This window comes from Suillus fuscotomentosus (genome assembly GCF_016647785.1).
Source record: "Suillus fuscotomentosus strain FC203 chromosome Unknown F5891scaffold_17, whole genome shotgun sequence".
Lineage (NCBI taxonomy): Eukaryota > Fungi > Basidiomycota > Agaricomycetes > Boletales > Suillaceae > Suillus > Suillus fuscotomentosus.
Window position 1 is genome coordinate 177,460 of NW_024539529.1, and position 14,564 is coordinate 192,023.

The 14,564-nt window shown below is 46.9% G+C and overlaps 7 protein-coding genes across 7 annotated transcripts; 1 reads left to right on the forward strand and 6 right to left on the reverse strand.

Annotated features, from left to right (window-relative positions):
- Nucleotides 1-57: 57 nt before the first annotated feature.
- F5891DRAFT_1023612 (uncharacterized protein) lies at nucleotides 58-1,080 on the reverse strand. Its single transcript, XM_041361292.1, has 3 exons — nucleotides 717-1,080; nucleotides 609-655; nucleotides 58-561 (listed from the first exon to the last, which is right to left on the reverse strand). The coding sequence occupies exons 2-3, from the start codon at nucleotides 627-629 to the stop codon at nucleotides 286-288; spliced, it is 297 nt and encodes a 98-aa protein (XP_041227922.1). The 5' UTR covers nucleotides 630-655; nucleotides 717-1,080; the 3' UTR covers nucleotides 58-285.
- Nucleotides 1,081-1,895: 815 nt separating this feature from the next.
- F5891DRAFT_978669 (uncharacterized protein) lies at nucleotides 1,896-3,616 on the reverse strand (the record flags this gene model as incomplete). Its single annotated transcript, XM_041376805.1, has 5 exons — nucleotides 1,896-2,501; nucleotides 2,559-2,687; nucleotides 2,755-3,012; nucleotides 3,069-3,434; nucleotides 3,494-3,616. The coding sequence occupies 5 exons, from the start codon at nucleotides 3,614-3,616 to the stop codon at nucleotides 1,896-1,898; spliced, it is 1,482 nt and encodes a 493-aa protein (XP_041227923.1).
- A 489-nt stretch (nucleotides 3,617-4,105) lies between these two features.
- Nucleotides 4,106-4,760, reverse strand: F5891DRAFT_1186448 (uncharacterized protein; the record flags this gene model as incomplete). The annotated part of the gene is made up of 3 exons (XM_041366695.1): nucleotides 4,106-4,633; nucleotides 4,686-4,699; nucleotides 4,754-4,760. The coding sequence occupies 3 exons, from the start codon at nucleotides 4,758-4,760 to the stop codon at nucleotides 4,106-4,108; spliced, it is 549 nt and encodes a 182-aa protein (XP_041227924.1).
- Nucleotides 4,761-4,791: 31 nt separating this feature from the next.
- On the reverse strand, nucleotides 4,792-7,867 carry F5891DRAFT_949102 (uncharacterized protein; the record flags this gene model as incomplete). The annotated part of the gene is made up of 11 exons (XM_041374849.1): nucleotides 4,792-5,241; nucleotides 5,296-5,634; nucleotides 5,685-5,865; nucleotides 5,935-6,116; nucleotides 6,167-6,263; nucleotides 6,322-6,479; nucleotides 6,528-6,735; nucleotides 6,798-6,994; nucleotides 7,049-7,228; nucleotides 7,280-7,498; nucleotides 7,550-7,867. The coding sequence occupies 11 exons, from the start codon at nucleotides 7,865-7,867 to the stop codon at nucleotides 4,792-4,794; spliced, it is 2,529 nt and encodes an 842-aa protein (XP_041227925.1).
- A 1,941-nt stretch (nucleotides 7,868-9,808) lies between these two features.
- On the reverse strand, nucleotides 9,809-10,498 carry F5891DRAFT_160328 (uncharacterized protein). Its single transcript, XM_041370722.1, has 2 exons — nucleotides 10,334-10,498; nucleotides 9,809-10,281 (listed from the first exon to the last, which is right to left on the reverse strand). The coding sequence occupies exons 1-2, from the start codon at nucleotides 10,473-10,475 to the stop codon at nucleotides 9,830-9,832; spliced, it is 594 nt and encodes a 197-aa protein (XP_041227926.1). The 5' UTR covers nucleotides 10,476-10,498; the 3' UTR covers nucleotides 9,809-9,829.
- A 470-nt stretch (nucleotides 10,499-10,968) lies between these two features.
- On the reverse strand, nucleotides 10,969-12,325 carry F5891DRAFT_1023632 (uncharacterized protein). Its single transcript, XM_041361293.1, has 4 exons — nucleotides 12,022-12,325; nucleotides 11,592-11,971; nucleotides 11,191-11,545; nucleotides 10,969-11,135 (listed from the first exon to the last, which is right to left on the reverse strand). The coding sequence occupies exons 1-4, from the start codon at nucleotides 12,092-12,094 to the stop codon at nucleotides 11,104-11,106; spliced, it is 840 nt and encodes a 279-aa protein (XP_041227927.1). The 5' UTR covers nucleotides 12,095-12,325; the 3' UTR covers nucleotides 10,969-11,103.
- A 585-nt stretch (nucleotides 12,326-12,910) lies between these two features.
- Nucleotides 12,911-14,082, forward strand: F5891DRAFT_1023641 (uncharacterized protein). Its single transcript, XM_041361295.1, has 6 exons — nucleotides 12,911-13,048; nucleotides 13,105-13,384; nucleotides 13,433-13,511; nucleotides 13,563-13,610; nucleotides 13,657-13,857; nucleotides 13,904-14,082. The coding sequence occupies exons 2-6, from the start codon at nucleotides 13,227-13,229 to the stop codon at nucleotides 14,015-14,017; spliced, it is 600 nt and encodes a 199-aa protein (XP_041227928.1). The 5' UTR covers nucleotides 12,911-13,048; nucleotides 13,105-13,226; the 3' UTR covers nucleotides 14,018-14,082.
- Nucleotides 14,083-14,564: the final 482 nt, after the last annotated feature.

Sequence of the window (14,564 nt, forward strand, 5' to 3'; positions counted from 1 at the left end):
ATCGATTGCAATGTCAAGTAGCAGCTTGTAATGCGAAATGAAGACCTGAAATCTTGGTTTTGATATTTTAATAGAGATCTTGAATTGTCATATTCTACCATAATTACAAGACAAGTATGAGCGGATACTCAATGGAAACCCTCTGAAGCCAAATCCCCCACTCCCTAATATACCCTGCATCTTTCCCTTGAATGAATGGGGCGCTTGTCCATCATTTCTGGATCCTTCTGTTGCTGCCGATACCTCTCACTAACCTTCTCCCTTCATCTAATAGGTCGCCATACATCATCCGGTCCAACCCTGCCCTTGTGCGGGAGATATTTGGTGACGAACAAGAGACCACCAAGCAAAGTGTGCTAGCCGCTGCCAAATGGCGATCGATGATGGGGCCTGACATGGGTAAAGGGCGCTTGGGTGGAACCGAGAGGTGGCATGCTGGTTGGGCGCTATGGGTATCCCGCAGGCATTTGGCAGTGGTCTAGGGAGTGGCGCCTTGCGTGTGGGTGGGGTGTGGCATGGGAAGGGTAACGGTTTGGTGGTCGCTGTGCGATGTGAGAAGACCTTGACAGTAATAAGCTTCAGCACACCAAATTAGATATTCTACATACCAGTAGTAGCGCGGACACCATTGGGAATTGGGCCACGACGGTGCAGTCTGGGTTGGCATTAAAACATTAGCGAAAAGTATCAAGTATCAATATAATAAAAAGACTGACCTGTAACTGCGATTATTCGTTGGACACACTGTCAATGGATGGTTCAGAATGTCTGTACCATTGACCAACGAAAGGCATAAGGTCACTAGACAATGAGAACTTTTCAATAATTGTCGCCCCAAAAAAAGACTGCACACCGTTTGCCATGTGCTCGACGTCAAATCACTGGTAACATTGACTTGTGTGGAGGTTATTAATGGAGGGGAAGAGGGATTCAGTCAAGAGAGGAATCGACGGAAAGTCCGAGCAGAGCGACGACAAGTCTAAGTCTAAGCGACGTTACAGTCACACTGACAATGTGGTTGTTGTAAGAGATGTAAACCGGTGTGAAAACTTTACAATGAATAATAAATGATTGTTATGTAAGCATCACTTACCCGCGATTCAGATCAAGCAGCTGTAGGATAATCTGTGACTCGGATTCCTCAATTTTATCCCCAAGAATGTCGGCGGACGACTCCCAGAAATCAAAATATGTATCTGGTTTAGTTGGTACGTTCAAACTTTACTCAGCTCCCCTCTCCTGGCTATATTACAATCTCTGATGATTCAGACACAACCATCTCCCATGCCCACCCCCCTGACGTTTGGTTCGAGCAATCAGCCCCCGCATTGCAACGTTATGCCCATGAAAGGGTTTGTTCACGAGGTTCTTCGTTGTTCTCGCACGTCAGGCAGCGTTCTACAGACAGCGCTCTGTTATCTGGATGCAATCTGCGCCAAGGTCCCAGAGTTGGTCTCACAGGAGAAGGGTCGCCTGGGTCCACTTGCGAAAAGGAATCAGCTGAACGTATTGTCCAGGGTGAGGTATCCACATCAATCCTATTGCACTTAAGGCTGACTCTATTTGTATCCATGCAGCAACCGCGAAATGGTTCATGGAGACTAGCCTTATTGTTTCACCAATATCTTGCACTGTCATGGCTCGCCTCTGGTGGCAAGGCCTCGTGTGTGTGTCAGGCGGCACGCCACACTACCCGCACAAACCTTCTATTGCGAAGACTCTTGTTTGGCGACAATTTTGTTTGCCATTGAGACTAGGAATGGTTAGCAGTCCGAACAGCTCCAAGATCAGTCCACCCGCTCTTTTGAGCTGCAGAATGACAAGATGTGTATTGACGCTGAGTGATTTGACAGAGAACAGCAAGGGTATTAGCTAGCTATCATGTATTATATCACTTAGACTTTACGAGAACGTCCACGACGAGTAGGACCCTGCGTCGCTACAACCTTCCTCCCCCTAGTATTCTTGGCCTTTGCTTGTCCTCCACCCGATTCCGTCCTATCATCATCAGCTTCATCTGCATTGTTAGCTACTGCATTGACACTTGTATTCGAATCATTAGCGCGAATGACAGCCCTAGATACTGATTCGTCTGGATGTGTGACTGGCTGAGTGACGAGATTTGAACCTTCAGGTCCAGGCGCCAATGAAGGAGCTGGTAAGGCTGATATTGCCGAGGGTAATACTGAGAGTGCCGACAAGACCGGTGGAGTCACTGGAGTGTCTTCTTCGCTATCAGTGTCCATGTCAAGTGCTAGCATGGCGCGGTTGATCTCCTCTGAAAAATCTTCGGCACCAGCAGGATCCATCGATGTAGACAACTTTGCAGCACCGAAAACGTAGCGATTGATGTTAGTCACGATGGTTTTGATACGTTTTGTCTCCCACTTCGTAATTAGCAACTTCTTGTATTGAAAGAAGAGGTCCTTGTAGTTGATAGTTGACGACTTGCCAACTCCCGAACCTGGAAACTCTGTGTCTGGCGAGAGCAGAAAAATGACCTGTGTTGCAGTAGTGTATGAGTAGTAGAACGATTCAATGTCATCAAAATGACTTACAATAACCGCAGCCCATGCAATGGACCCTGGTGTGACTTGTTGCAAACTCCACTTCCGAGCGTTAGTCTTCGATCCACCACAAGGCTCTTGATGAAGCGAGGTGACGCCATAGAGTGAGGCCCTCAGGATCTAGATATGCCAGTATCAGTAGAGTACTAGTGAGCAGCAGGACAATTATGAGAGAATGATAGCGCACCTTTGCAAAAAGTGTCCAGTTGCCGAAAACGGTCTTGAGGGTTGTGTCTTCTTGGAGACTTGGGAACAAGAGAGGCGGAAAAATCTTGTAAGTCTGAGTCTTGCCGGAAACTCCAAACATCTTCTGAATGTCGACAATCGCAGCTCTGTCATAACTGGCATTGGCAAAGTATTTTCCCGGAAGCTCGAATATGTCTCCAGCAACGCCACGCAATTTCTTGATTTCGTTAGAACGAGCATCGGCGATGCACTTATTTACCTGTAACAACCAAATACATTAGGTAGTGGCTAGAATGAAAAGCAAAATTGACATACGAGGTCTTTGAAGTACTCGCTACCCATTACCGTTTCATGGATGCGTTCAGGGAAATGTGCATAGAGTTCATCTAAGAAAGCAGACTCTTGAGTTGCCGACGTCTTGTAACGATCAGCACTATTAAAAGGTGTAGGTGAATCGGGGCGCTTCTTGATGAGAAGCTCGCTGTCTGGGAACATCTCCACTGTCATGCCATATTTGCGGGCATACAACGAGATAGTTTGCTCATGGGCGACGAGGGCATCCGGTGCTTCTACACGCCGTTTCCGTTTAGGCTTCTCGGAAACCAGAACCTTATTTTTCTCCTTAAGGGCACGATTGTCTGCACGCAGCTGCTGAACCTCAAGCTGCAGTGCTTTGAGTGCCTGTATTGAGGAGAGTGTACGTTAGACAGCGTTATGCGATGAAGACGGTGGCTACATACTTCCATTAACTCTCCCTTGGAGGCATTAGGCCCTGGGATGTTATTCGAGACCTGGTCCGTATTGCCTTCGTCCCAGTCGCTATCTGAATCATCATCTGACACCCGCGCTGAGAGATGAGACATGTTCTAGATGCTCGATGGTAAGGTGACGGAGAAAACAGTGTGAATGTCACCCTAATATATAGGATGAGATGTACTGCTTACCTCGTGTATACTAGACGTAACATTACTGCGAGTGACGACATTGATTCAGTCTTGCGCGTAATAATACCAGTGAACTAATGAGAGGCACGTAAACAAAAACACGACTGAAGGCCACATGTTGATGGAAGAGCGACCTACCCTAGTCATTCTCTCTCACACATCGGCACGTCAATGCCAAGGAACCTATTGGAGTTAAAGCAATTGCAGCATTCATGGCGGCGTTAGAGGTCTATGACAAGCAAGGTCAGATCAAGACGTAAAAAACATTATAACAGAGGTCACAAACAACGCGACATCTGAAACACGCTGTTCCAATGCTGCTGTCATAGATTGCACGAAGTCTGTATGAGGTGAGTTGGTAGATCAGATAGACTGGGATCGAATTGCCCGGTTTCATTTGTGGGGTATTCATAGGCATGGAGGGGAAGTTGGGTGGTATGATAGGAGGGTTGGACTGAGGGTCATGAAAAGACGGGGCAGAGGGAGGGACACGCTGGGTGGAGGTAAGACCGAATTGCTGCTGAATCTGTTGTGGTTGCCAACGCCCGGGGGATTCGAAGCCGGAGGTACTGAAGGTGTCCCGTTCGGAGCAGGAGACTGCATGATACTTGAGTTGATGGTATTGGGAGTCGGGTGGCCTGGAGCAGCAGGAGCGTTGTGAGGTGACCCTTCTGGTATACCTGAAGGGTTATTGATCATGATGGGTTTGACATCCTTCTGATCTTTCATGGGACCACCCATAGCTGGTGACGCAGGTGGCGCCATGCCGCCCATAGGTTTGGCTTGAGCCAAGTTCTGGCCGATTCGATTGTTCTGGGGACCAGCAAACTGTTGTTGACCTTGCACAGGATGGAAACCTTGCTCAGAAGCACCGGGAGCGGCTGCCGCTAATAGGTTCTTTGTCGTTGCGGTCATACTCTGTCGGTACTGCAAGGCCTTCAGAACAGTTGAGGGGCAGCCAAGGGCTGCAACAAAATCGACGACTTACTGCATGAAGATAGCCTAGTATAATTAGACCATTAGTGAGACAACGAGCGAAGAAAATGAGAGGCTTACCAGGCATAGAGAGAGGAAGCCGACTTGAAGGGATACAATCAAATGCGTATTGGATGCCCTGCTGCAAGATGTAGCTCCTTTACACGAATGAACATGTCAGAGTCGACAGTGTCGACGACAAGGTAATCGGTACTGCCATCCGGCACGAGGAGAGCTCCGCGAATGATTGACCTCACTGAGAAAAACTCGGCTTGCGCTCGGGGTCTTGCTCGAACACGATAGATATTGAGGTGTTTGTCCTTTCGGAGCCGTACACCAGTGGGAGCGTCAAAAGGATGGATTAGAGCTAGAGAGAGCGTGATATCCCCAACTATACATTCAAACAGAAAGAGAAGGCGACCAAATATCACTTTGGCTTCTGTCTGAATGAAAACACAATCAAAACGCGCAGCATTGAAAAACTTGGGACTGCATCTAAGGTAGTCGGTGTGTAGTCGCCAATCCACCAAGGACTCGTAGTTAACCTTCAAAAAACGGCACTCAGTGATCTGTTTAACGATATTAGTGTAGTGAAACATAGAGCCGAACTGAACATGACCAACCTTATCACTTGCTTTGAATTGTACCCGCTTTCCACCTGGTAAAGGGAGCCGAATAACTTGAAGAAAGTCAGTCAAGAAATTATTGAGCTTGACCCGAAAATTAGTGAACGCGGCATCCTCCTTATGAGCATCCTCGATCAACTCAAAGGTCTGCGCAGCTTGCCTCGACCCAAGTCTTACATGAGGCGCATTTGCATCCGGCGAGACCAGATCATCCACATCTCCTAAATCCTCCAGGTCACCCGAATCTTCGCTGCCTCCGGACTCATACTCGTCTAGGTCTGATATGTGGCGGCGAATGCTCTCCGCAACCACTTGCCAATGGTTTATGCGGAGTATCTGCAATGAAATTGGTATCAAAATGATAGTTAGAGTGAAAAGAACGTCACCTGAGGCGCCACATCCCTGAAATTAGTGCGCAATAAGTACGAGTCTTTCAGCGACCCATGCATCCTTTCATTCGGCTTTGTATTGTAGTTACGTGTCGCACCTTTTGCTTCGATATTGTCAAAAATGTGCACACTCATGTGCAGTTTGGGGAAGTTCCAGTTTTTGTCGCTCTCATCAGCGCTTTTCTCTATATATTGCTATCATAGGCTTAATCAGTGGATAATTGTCTGAGTGAACTGAGGTAGACACACCTGAAGATAAGTCGAGAATGCCTGCACTGCATGTCGGCCGGCACTGATAGTCTCAGTGGTGTGAACTTCAAGCGCCGCATATGCGTCAACTTCGAGAAAGTGCCGAATGCAACGGAGTAGGAGATAGCCGAGTGGACTGTCGTCCTCCGTCAAAATCGCGTGCGCAGCATATACCACCATCTGAAAGAGTGTCAATGGCAATGAAGTAATAGTTTAAATCAAAAACACACCTTTGATATGTCCTCGTAGACACTGCCATCAGCGAAAGAGATGCTCATAACGTGAGCTAAGTGCTTCAAGTTTCGCCAGCGCGGGAATGCTTCGTAGCTAGTAGTTAAATGGGTCAATTCAAAACAATGTTACAGCGCTTGAGTCACAAACTGACTTTTTGTCCATTTGTGCTACTTTCACTCGTCCCAAACCGACAACGATTTTCTGAAGTTCGGCCCAGAGGTGGTCACGATACAGACCACCATTGAAGTGGAGTCGGTCCCATGACAACGCATCATGTACATCAGTATGCATCATGGCCGCAAAGGCATTCTGTAGCTTTGATTAGTTAGAACGAACTTACAACAGAGAAAACATTACCATGATGTCACGAAGGCCATACTCTTTCAGTTTCTCCTCTTTCTCCTCAGCAGTCGCCTCAGCTCGTGCAGCCTTCACCACTTCCTGCGACTGGGTAGCCGTTCGAGGAGGATAACACTTTAATGTATTCAAAAGCTCGTCGTGGGGAACGAGACACACTGGACATGGCCAAAGGCATTTTATCCCTCGGATTAGCGACATAATACATCTTAAATAGTTAATGATATTCATTAGCGATTCAGATTAACATCGAAGTGTGATATTACTCACTGTTCCTCGTAGTCTGCAGATAAAATTAGGATAATAGGAAAGAACCACCGCGGAACGTTGTCAGGGCAATCAAACCACTGTCCAGTATGAGACTTTGATGCGAGCGAAGATAGGATCTTTGAGAATGATTCATGCCAAACGGCATTCTTGAAGTTGACCCAGCTGGGCTTGCCAGCTTGGTCTCTGTCCTCCTTCACCTGCGTCAGAGTATAAGTCCCAACCGCAGATATATCAATATTACTGTGTCATACAATCGGAAGCCATCCAACTACATAGCCGCTACCCACACCCTGTCCGTTACGAATGTTCGCGGGGAGATTTGCTAGACGTGCAACAACAGGATACCCTCTTGCGGTACCAAATGACGACAACCTTGTCTTGTCCGCATACAAAATGAAAGCTAAGGGCTTGCCGCCCGGTGGTAGCTGTGACTACAAAGCAAAGTAAGGCGATCAAAATTGACAGTGAGATTAAGTACCTACTTGAACATTCCAAAAGGTTTCGGCAGTGAAAGGTTCGTCTATGAAACGTACGAAGGTCTTGCCATCAAATTTCGAGAAGCGCTGCGCATCAAAAACCATGTGTGGGAACAAGCGAGGATCACGGAGAAGATCTGCCGCCCACTCCCAGAGATCCCGGTAGTATAGCTCGAATTGTCGAATTGAATCATCGTATGGTACAGATATTACATCATGAGTAAACTAAACTTAGTTGTTAGACAATGAATATCAGAATGAACGAAGGAAAAAAACCCCAGTAGTGCGATGGGAGACGGCTTCCCACCTTTCGCGGATGTCTTTGTGGTTCTTGAACGTAAATTTTTCCGATTGAGAAGCGCACCTGTTACACAACGTAATGAGACGATCAGTTTGATCATTGTTGAGACAGGCCTCCAGAGCAAGTTCGGCTATCTCGAACTCCAAGCGTGACTTAAATGGAGCCCAGGGACGTTTATGAGGTGGGGCAGAAGACGTTGGTGGACGGCGTTTGAAATCGTTGAAGCCGTGTACTTCTGGTGTGATCCCGCTGCTAGGATGGTGCTCGAGCTTGATGTCATCGACCTGGAACATGGGTTCCACGCGTTCAGGGACATCGGCATCGAGAAACGAGGGAAGATCTAGTAAAGTTTCGATAATGAATGTAAAAGCACATAATTTGAGCTCACCTTGGTATTCCGCACCATCCAGATCATTCCAAGTACCTGCAGGTGAGGTATTGCATTGCCCTGTTTCAACTTGAATGTATCAATTTAAAATCAGACTAACAGGCACTTACCTCCCTGTCTCGACACTGTATCAATGTGATCTCCCATCGTCCGTTGCAGATTCGAAGGACCCGCTAGCAAAATTAGACGTTGTAAACAACGAGAAATTGTGCGTACCTGTGTCTCTTCGAATAGAATCAACGAAATGTTGATTCTGCCGTTGTTTTTCGGCTTTCTTCTCGCAAGCCTTGCGGTGGGTGGTGTAGCCACGAGGTTTGATGTCCTGTTGACACAAGTCGCAATATCTTGTCCTCTCAGGGCCCATTTTGTGGATGGTTTGTGTGCTGGGAGAGATTTGGATGGAAAGAATAGGAGAGAACACTCAAAATGCTGCGAGGGGGGGAATTCGAGAATCGAGACAAATATCAATCATCTTGCATGCGTATTGCAACCGCTTGAAACCCCGCCATCAATCTTACAACATGGTTTGTAATCGTCATTGTAACACGATGTAAACGGTACCTGATTACAACCGACTTAGGAAATTTGCGACAATGGTATTCCCAACATACAGCGCACGCTGCATAGCAAGTTCGGTGGACGCCATGAGGAACACGGAAAGGGACACTGTAAGTTGGTTGTAGCAGGATCAGCGCTTCAGCTGGTGCACTAAGAAACCCAGCGATAGTTATAAAATCTTACGGCAGAAGTCATCTCCCTGATAAGACTAGTATGCGACCCACGGCAAAGCTATGAAGACCGGTAGATCCGTAGATGTGGATACATGATGGCATTTCAGAACTCACTGACAAGCGGCGGATCGACGGCAATACCGAAAACGATCCCGTCTTGATCCTGTCCATGCTTAGTACTGAAAATAACTACTGCATGAATGGGGCAAGGCCTGTGCGCGCTACTTTACTCATTTGTTTGTTGTCCTTGCTATTTTCTGTAGTTACTACCTTGCTGGGTTGGGTTAGAACGGGGTTAGCCAGGTTAACCTTTTGTAGATATTTTGGAATTCTACCCCAAAAGCGAGATACCGTCTGGTACCGTACGAGACTTCGTGCGGCTGTGCAGCACGTGGCTTCTCTTCTCCGCTTTTTTTTCTCTTCGTCATCTTAGGCTGACCTAATGTTTACTACAGTACATTCTTCTGAATCTTCTCCGCTTACCACACAGCGCGCTCCAGCATCGCCCTGCTGCTTTTCTGATTTCTATCTATCTTCTGCGCCAGACTTCGGTGAGCTTTGATGCGTTGATGGCTCAGATCCTTTTATGCATCCGCATGCAAGTTCGGTGGGGAAGCCGGCTATGAGTACACCTTCTGCTAGTGGCAAGCAAGAGTATCGTCCTTACCAGCACCTGCTGCCGTGCGCATGTGGATTTCCGCACTTTCGTGGATGCGGACGTCCGCATTGACGCAGTACTGACACAGATGCCTACGCTTATGCTCACGCGGATGCCTTCTTATTACTAGCTATCTCCTCTTCCCCACTTCAATGTGTCACCTTGCGGCCCCTACAATCTGGGATCCGAGGTTCACTTCACTGCGTCGCATTCACTCCTACTAATGTGGGAATCGCAGCTCACCTTTGCACAGGTCAGGATCACTATCTGGGCCGGGTTGCCCCTTCGGGCCTTCCACCCCCAAAAAACTCTCTGCTTGTCTCCAAGCAGACGTTTTTCTTGTTCTCACTACTTACACAACTGTCAAGAGCGCCTACGGGGTCTTCAAATTCTATGTGCGTTGAGTCCGGAGTCCTACTTGTACTATGTAAGGTGACGTCGTAACGAAACTCGTACTATATACTATCACAGTGTAAGCTCAGCGCTCAGCTCCAGCCTGGTTCTTCTTCACTTCCTCCAATACAGAATTCCAATTATTACACACATATGTCCCGGGTCGCACGAAAAACGGTTGTAATGAATCTTCCCTGCTTGCTAATAGTATGTTTTCCAGCTGAGCATCACTGCGACACATTATCATCTGACGCAAGTAGTTGAGGCAGTGACGGCTCAGAGCTGCATTGCTGTCTGCTCCAACAATATCCTCTCGTATGATATCGAGGCAACGCAATTGGTGGAACATTGAGATCGAGAATGGGCGACCAGGCTGCTCCCCAAGATAAACAAGCCCGTTACCCGGCATTAGGCTGGCCCACTCCGCCCTCCCATCTTCAGTGTCTATCTGATAATGTACCGAATCCTCGAAGGCCATCAGGACTGGATCAGCCTGTGCTAGGGGCAACAGTCGAGGAAAATCGTCGCCAACAAACGCTGTGGTGGAAAATCAATGCATGGTTCACATTTTAGCCGCAGGCTCGCTCACAATAGACTTTGTTCGTTTTTTCACCGACTTGAATACTGCAGAAGAAAAGTATCATGCTGATCTTCATGAAAATGCAGAGAGCAACAATCCAGAGCCGAGTTCGGGAGTTGTTACTAGTATGTGTTGTTGCATCCGAGTCCATACTGTACTTACAGGCAAGTCGCCAGCTTACTCTTGCGCTATTTATATCAACAGTCTGAGTAACGGACGTAGTATAGGCTGTGCGCTCGTACTTGTTCTCGTTTTGCTCACTCTGATGCTAAGTAAGACCTAATTAACTCATCAGCATCAATCAGTCACGGGCAGTGTCTGATAGAATATTTACCCGGCATGTTTATAATTAAAGGCAGAGTGTTACAGCTGCCAGTAAGAAGTCCGCGCGATACTACTAAAATAGCGTTGATCATGATGAGCGCTAGTGCGGTTGGCAAGCTCGCTAGCGTGATCAATTCATCATGGGGTTGGACTGCGAGTAGACTACACATGATGGACAAACAACTACTATTCGGAAGATTTCTCTAATAATATCGCCACTGCCTGCCGCACCATCCAAATTGTCGCGAAAAACTTACCCATCATGATACAGCTATTTCAATGCACCACTGGCAGCTCCCTCAATTTGTGTCCAAGAGGCGTTCATTAGTAACTCCACAGTGCACACCGACGTTGCACAGAATATTTCATTCTTTCTACTATATTCTGAGGCTACAAAGTTCATGTCAGACCTAGTAAACGGAGTCTCTGCCCGCGCAGTTCAGTTGCACGCCTAGTTAGATTGTTTGACTCTGATACATGTATAACCCTGCAAGTAAGGCTAGTCAAAACACCGTCAACAATAGTGGACATAATGATCACACCTGAAGGTCCTATATCCTTGCTTGCGACATTCACAAGACAACCAGGACTAGAGCAGGAGACCGCAAATGTCTGGTATGACTGCGACTTGCACTGAAAGCTTGGCATACGATGTGTCTTCCCATATGACACATTCATGTGGCCAATGTGTACCCTTGGTCGAGGAAGTTTCGACCACGACAGATTGTATAAGTCCAACTTATGTCTAGCCGGTAGAGACCAGACATCGAGAATTACAGAATCACCAAGATCCGTATAGAGAAAATCTTCTGTGGTGTTTCTTGGAGGGACGGTGAGTGAAAGGCTGCAATTCTCCATGCCGAAATCAAGCACACGAAACTGCGCGATGCTCTCGAGCTAGACAAAATCAGTCTGTTGAATAGAATCTTTATCGATGGCATACTTCGTGTGTCACTATTAGACGTCGCTCGTATATGGGAGCTCTGGTTTCTCCCGTCGACTTATAGTGCTGAAACGGAGGGAGAATTTTCTGGTGCTCCTGATTAGAAACTTGAGTGATTACTGGTACATTGTTGATAATTGGATCGTGGGTAGAGCTCTTGAAATCAGGATCCTTATAGAGGATCTCGAGGTTGAGATATGGGTTCTGGAACGGGAGTAGCTCAAGCTCATCTGCAGTTGAAGCGGAGCGAAGGTCGACTCGAAGAAATCGATCCCAGAAAATCATAGATAAATCTAAGACAGTGCATAAAATCGTGATCGCAAGGAGCCATATGGACAACGTCTGGTTGTGTTTTGTCCTCTGCGGTAAATCCCTGAGATCTGATTTTTTCAGCATGATTTCGATGAGATCTATTAACGAATTATATTACCTTCGTCACCAAAATGAGTGACCTGACTGAGAGCTTGATACCCTTCTCTGGTATTGGAAAATTTGGGCGACATGATCCAGTACTGACTGAGCAAGATTTAGACGCGGACAACTCAGTGAGCTTGATGTTGGATCTGCTTTCGAAATCTTGGAACGGTACTTATCTGAATAGGAAATTTTGAGAACGCATAAACTAGTAAACTTGAAGCGGGCTATGATACTAGGCAGCGCCGAGAAGCGGCATGATCAACGTGGTTGTGTGGAAAACTTTACGTTACGTACTGCAAGCTTTGATTGCAACAGCTCGCCGCAGGTGAGTCTGATTCCGCAGCCGCTAGCAGAGCTACATGCAGCATAATCATGAGATGCATGCACGTAAATTTAAACTTACATTGTGCATTTATGGATACGACCGAACGCCGACTCGGAAATAAGTAGTAACTAGGCCTGATTGATTGATCTCCTGTGGTCCGTGGAATTACTAAACGGATTTGCGCCTGCTCTGCCCCGTGATATTGCCGAGCAGTGTGATGAAACCTATTATTTGCCTTATTGCTTGCGATCATACGCTCAGAATGGTCTAGCGTATTAGTATATGACCGTGGACCGTGGCAAGTCGCCGGCATCGTATGGTTTTCACCAAACTAATCAGATTTGGTATCTGGCTGATTATCATCAGGTGACATCACATGGTGTTGATGCGTTTTGCGTCGGATTTCGTACGTTACGTGCCAATGCCCCATGTGCCCAGCCGAGAATCCGAGACCGAGGGATCATGATTTGAAGTATTTAGGCGTGGATGAGTCACCACCTTGGAAACAAGGCTATGTCAGTGCACAGGACGGACTATTTCTGTACAAGTTTCAACAATAGCCTTAGTAAGTCTATTACGAGAACACCGATAACGATCCTGTACTAAGAAGGAGCAAGATAATTAATAGCTTTTACTACGTGGAATTATCTTTCAATTGTGCCACATACCATGAACAACTTTCCGTACAAACTGGCTATCGTTAACCAGTTAACAGGTATCGAACCTATCTATCATCACCGTTGCGTGCCAGATAACTCAAGGATGCCACAGAATCTCAGTTAGACGAGTCGGTCGGGATGTGTGTCAGAGGTTATGTCGATTGTAAGACAGCCTTCAAACTATCGACAGCGTAGTCGTGATGCTCTTCCAATTCAGCTCCATCTCTTGACGCCATGACTGGTGGAAATAAGAGTCTCGAGGGGCCATTGTTCCGCGCGATGATCAGGGCCTGCCTGCTAGCCGGAAGAGTATACACCGCAATAGTTATTAGTACAGGCGCCATTGCTGGATTAGCTCTCTGGTTTCCTCCAGGGAAAGCTCTTTGGCAAAAGTCAGTTGCAATCTTTGCTGGTTACGTAACCTCGCTCACCATCAGAAGCGATGCGCAGAGGAATCTTGGCTTCAACCAGTTCTTGGAGTCTCTGTCACCCAAGACTAAAGAATGGTGGATTAACACTGTAAGTTAGTACAGACTCTCGCTGTTCTTGCTGTTGATGTCTCTATCAAAGTATGGTTCTGCATTGGCCCCGTTTATCAAGACGGCTCTGTCTCCTCATGTGCGTCCAATCCTGTCATCCAAACTTTTCTTTAAATTATTTTCAGACTGTTGAGAGTTCCTGGTATCTGAATTGTATCTGTGTTGATCCGAAGTATCAACGCCAAGGAATCGCCACAAACCTGATCAAAATGGTGGAACAGAAGGTGCGGTGTTCCCACTCTGTTTGCTATATATGCATGATTTCATCCTATCTGCAGGCAATGACGACCTCCATCCTCGCGCTCTGCACGGATACCGATGTCAATGTGCGTGATTAAAGGGGTTGCTAAAAACTTGCTCATCGCACCACAGGTTGCGGTATACAAGGCGCTCCATTTTCAATACAAGGGAGAAGCACCTCTACCAACTCCAGACAATGAATATATCGATGTACATTGTTTCACTAAGCCTGGCGCAAGGGTGTAGGAGTGGCGTTGAATGTATTGGCAGACGGTCTTATATCTACCGGCGAATGTTCTTGAGTGTACTTTTTAACGTCTACATCAATCTTCGCTAACCATAGATAGAACAAGGCTCAGAACCATCAGCTGTTAGAGGTCGCGCAGAAGACGGTTTTGAATCTGAGAAATGAATGCGCTTGAGAGGACACTGAACAGAACGGACTCGTGAGTTTTCTGTGTAAGTTCGGTAACGAGTGTGGTATCACATGGAAGGGACTGAGCGGGAATTTGAACGAGGGTAGCGAATCATCTGAGTCTATGTAAGAGACCAGGGGAAAGAGGCAAAACGAGGGTAGGTACGTGGAATCAGTATGTATTATAAGAATGTACAAAGATGTAGCGAGTACGGGTTGAAAGACAAAGGTTGGGGGTATACTGTATATTTGACTATTTGGTTGGCAACAATGGCCATCTTCGTCTACTCGCTTGGAGAAATTAATGGAGCCTTGAATCTATTGGTGACGCCCGTGATTTGGAGATTCCACAAGCCTTGCCACCCATGACCGCTAATC

What these genes read in the sequence shown, in the direction of transcription:
- F5891DRAFT_1023612 (XM_041361292.1), bottom strand. Translation starts at nt 629, where the DNA reads ATGGTGTCCGCGCTACTACTG. An exon ending in TGGTGTCCGCGCTACTACTG is followed by an intron (nt 562 to 608) that starts GTATGTAGAATA and finishes ATTACTGTCAAG; the next exon opens with GTCTTCTCACATCGCACAGC.
- F5891DRAFT_1023641 (XM_041361295.1), top strand. Translation starts at nt 13,227, where the DNA reads ATGACTGGTGGAAATAAGAGTCTCGAGGGGCCATTGTTCCGCGCGATG. An exon ending in AGACGGCTCTGTCTCCTCAT is followed by an intron (nt 13,611 to 13,656) that starts GTGCGTCCAATC and finishes AATTATTTTCAG; the next exon opens with ACTGTTGAGAGTTCCTGGTA. An exon ending in GCACGGATACCGATGTCAAT is followed by an intron (nt 13,858 to 13,903) that starts GTGCGTGATTAA and finishes ATCGCACCACAG; the next exon opens with GTTGCGGTATACAAGGCGCT.
- F5891DRAFT_160328 (XM_041370722.1), bottom strand. Translation starts at nt 10,475, where the DNA reads ATGGACTCGGATGCAACAACACATACTAGTAACAACTCCCGAACTCGG. An exon ending in AAAAACGAACAAAGTCTATT is followed by an intron (nt 10,282 to 10,333) that starts GTGAGCGAGCCT and finishes TTTCCACCACAG; the next exon opens with CGTTTGTTGGCGACGATTTT.
- F5891DRAFT_1023632 (XM_041361293.1), bottom strand. Translation starts at nt 12,094, where the DNA reads ATGTCGCCCAAATTTTCCAATACCAGAGAAGGGTATCAAGCTCTCAGT. An exon ending in GTCTAATAGTGACACACGAA is followed by an intron (nt 11,546 to 11,591) that starts GTATGCCATCGA and finishes GATTTTGTCTAG; the next exon opens with CTCGAGAGCATCGCGCAGTT. An exon ending in CAAGGATATAGGACCTTCAG is followed by an intron (nt 11,136 to 11,190) that starts GTGTGATCATTA and finishes CCTTACTTGCAG; the next exon opens with GGTTATACATGTATCAGAGT.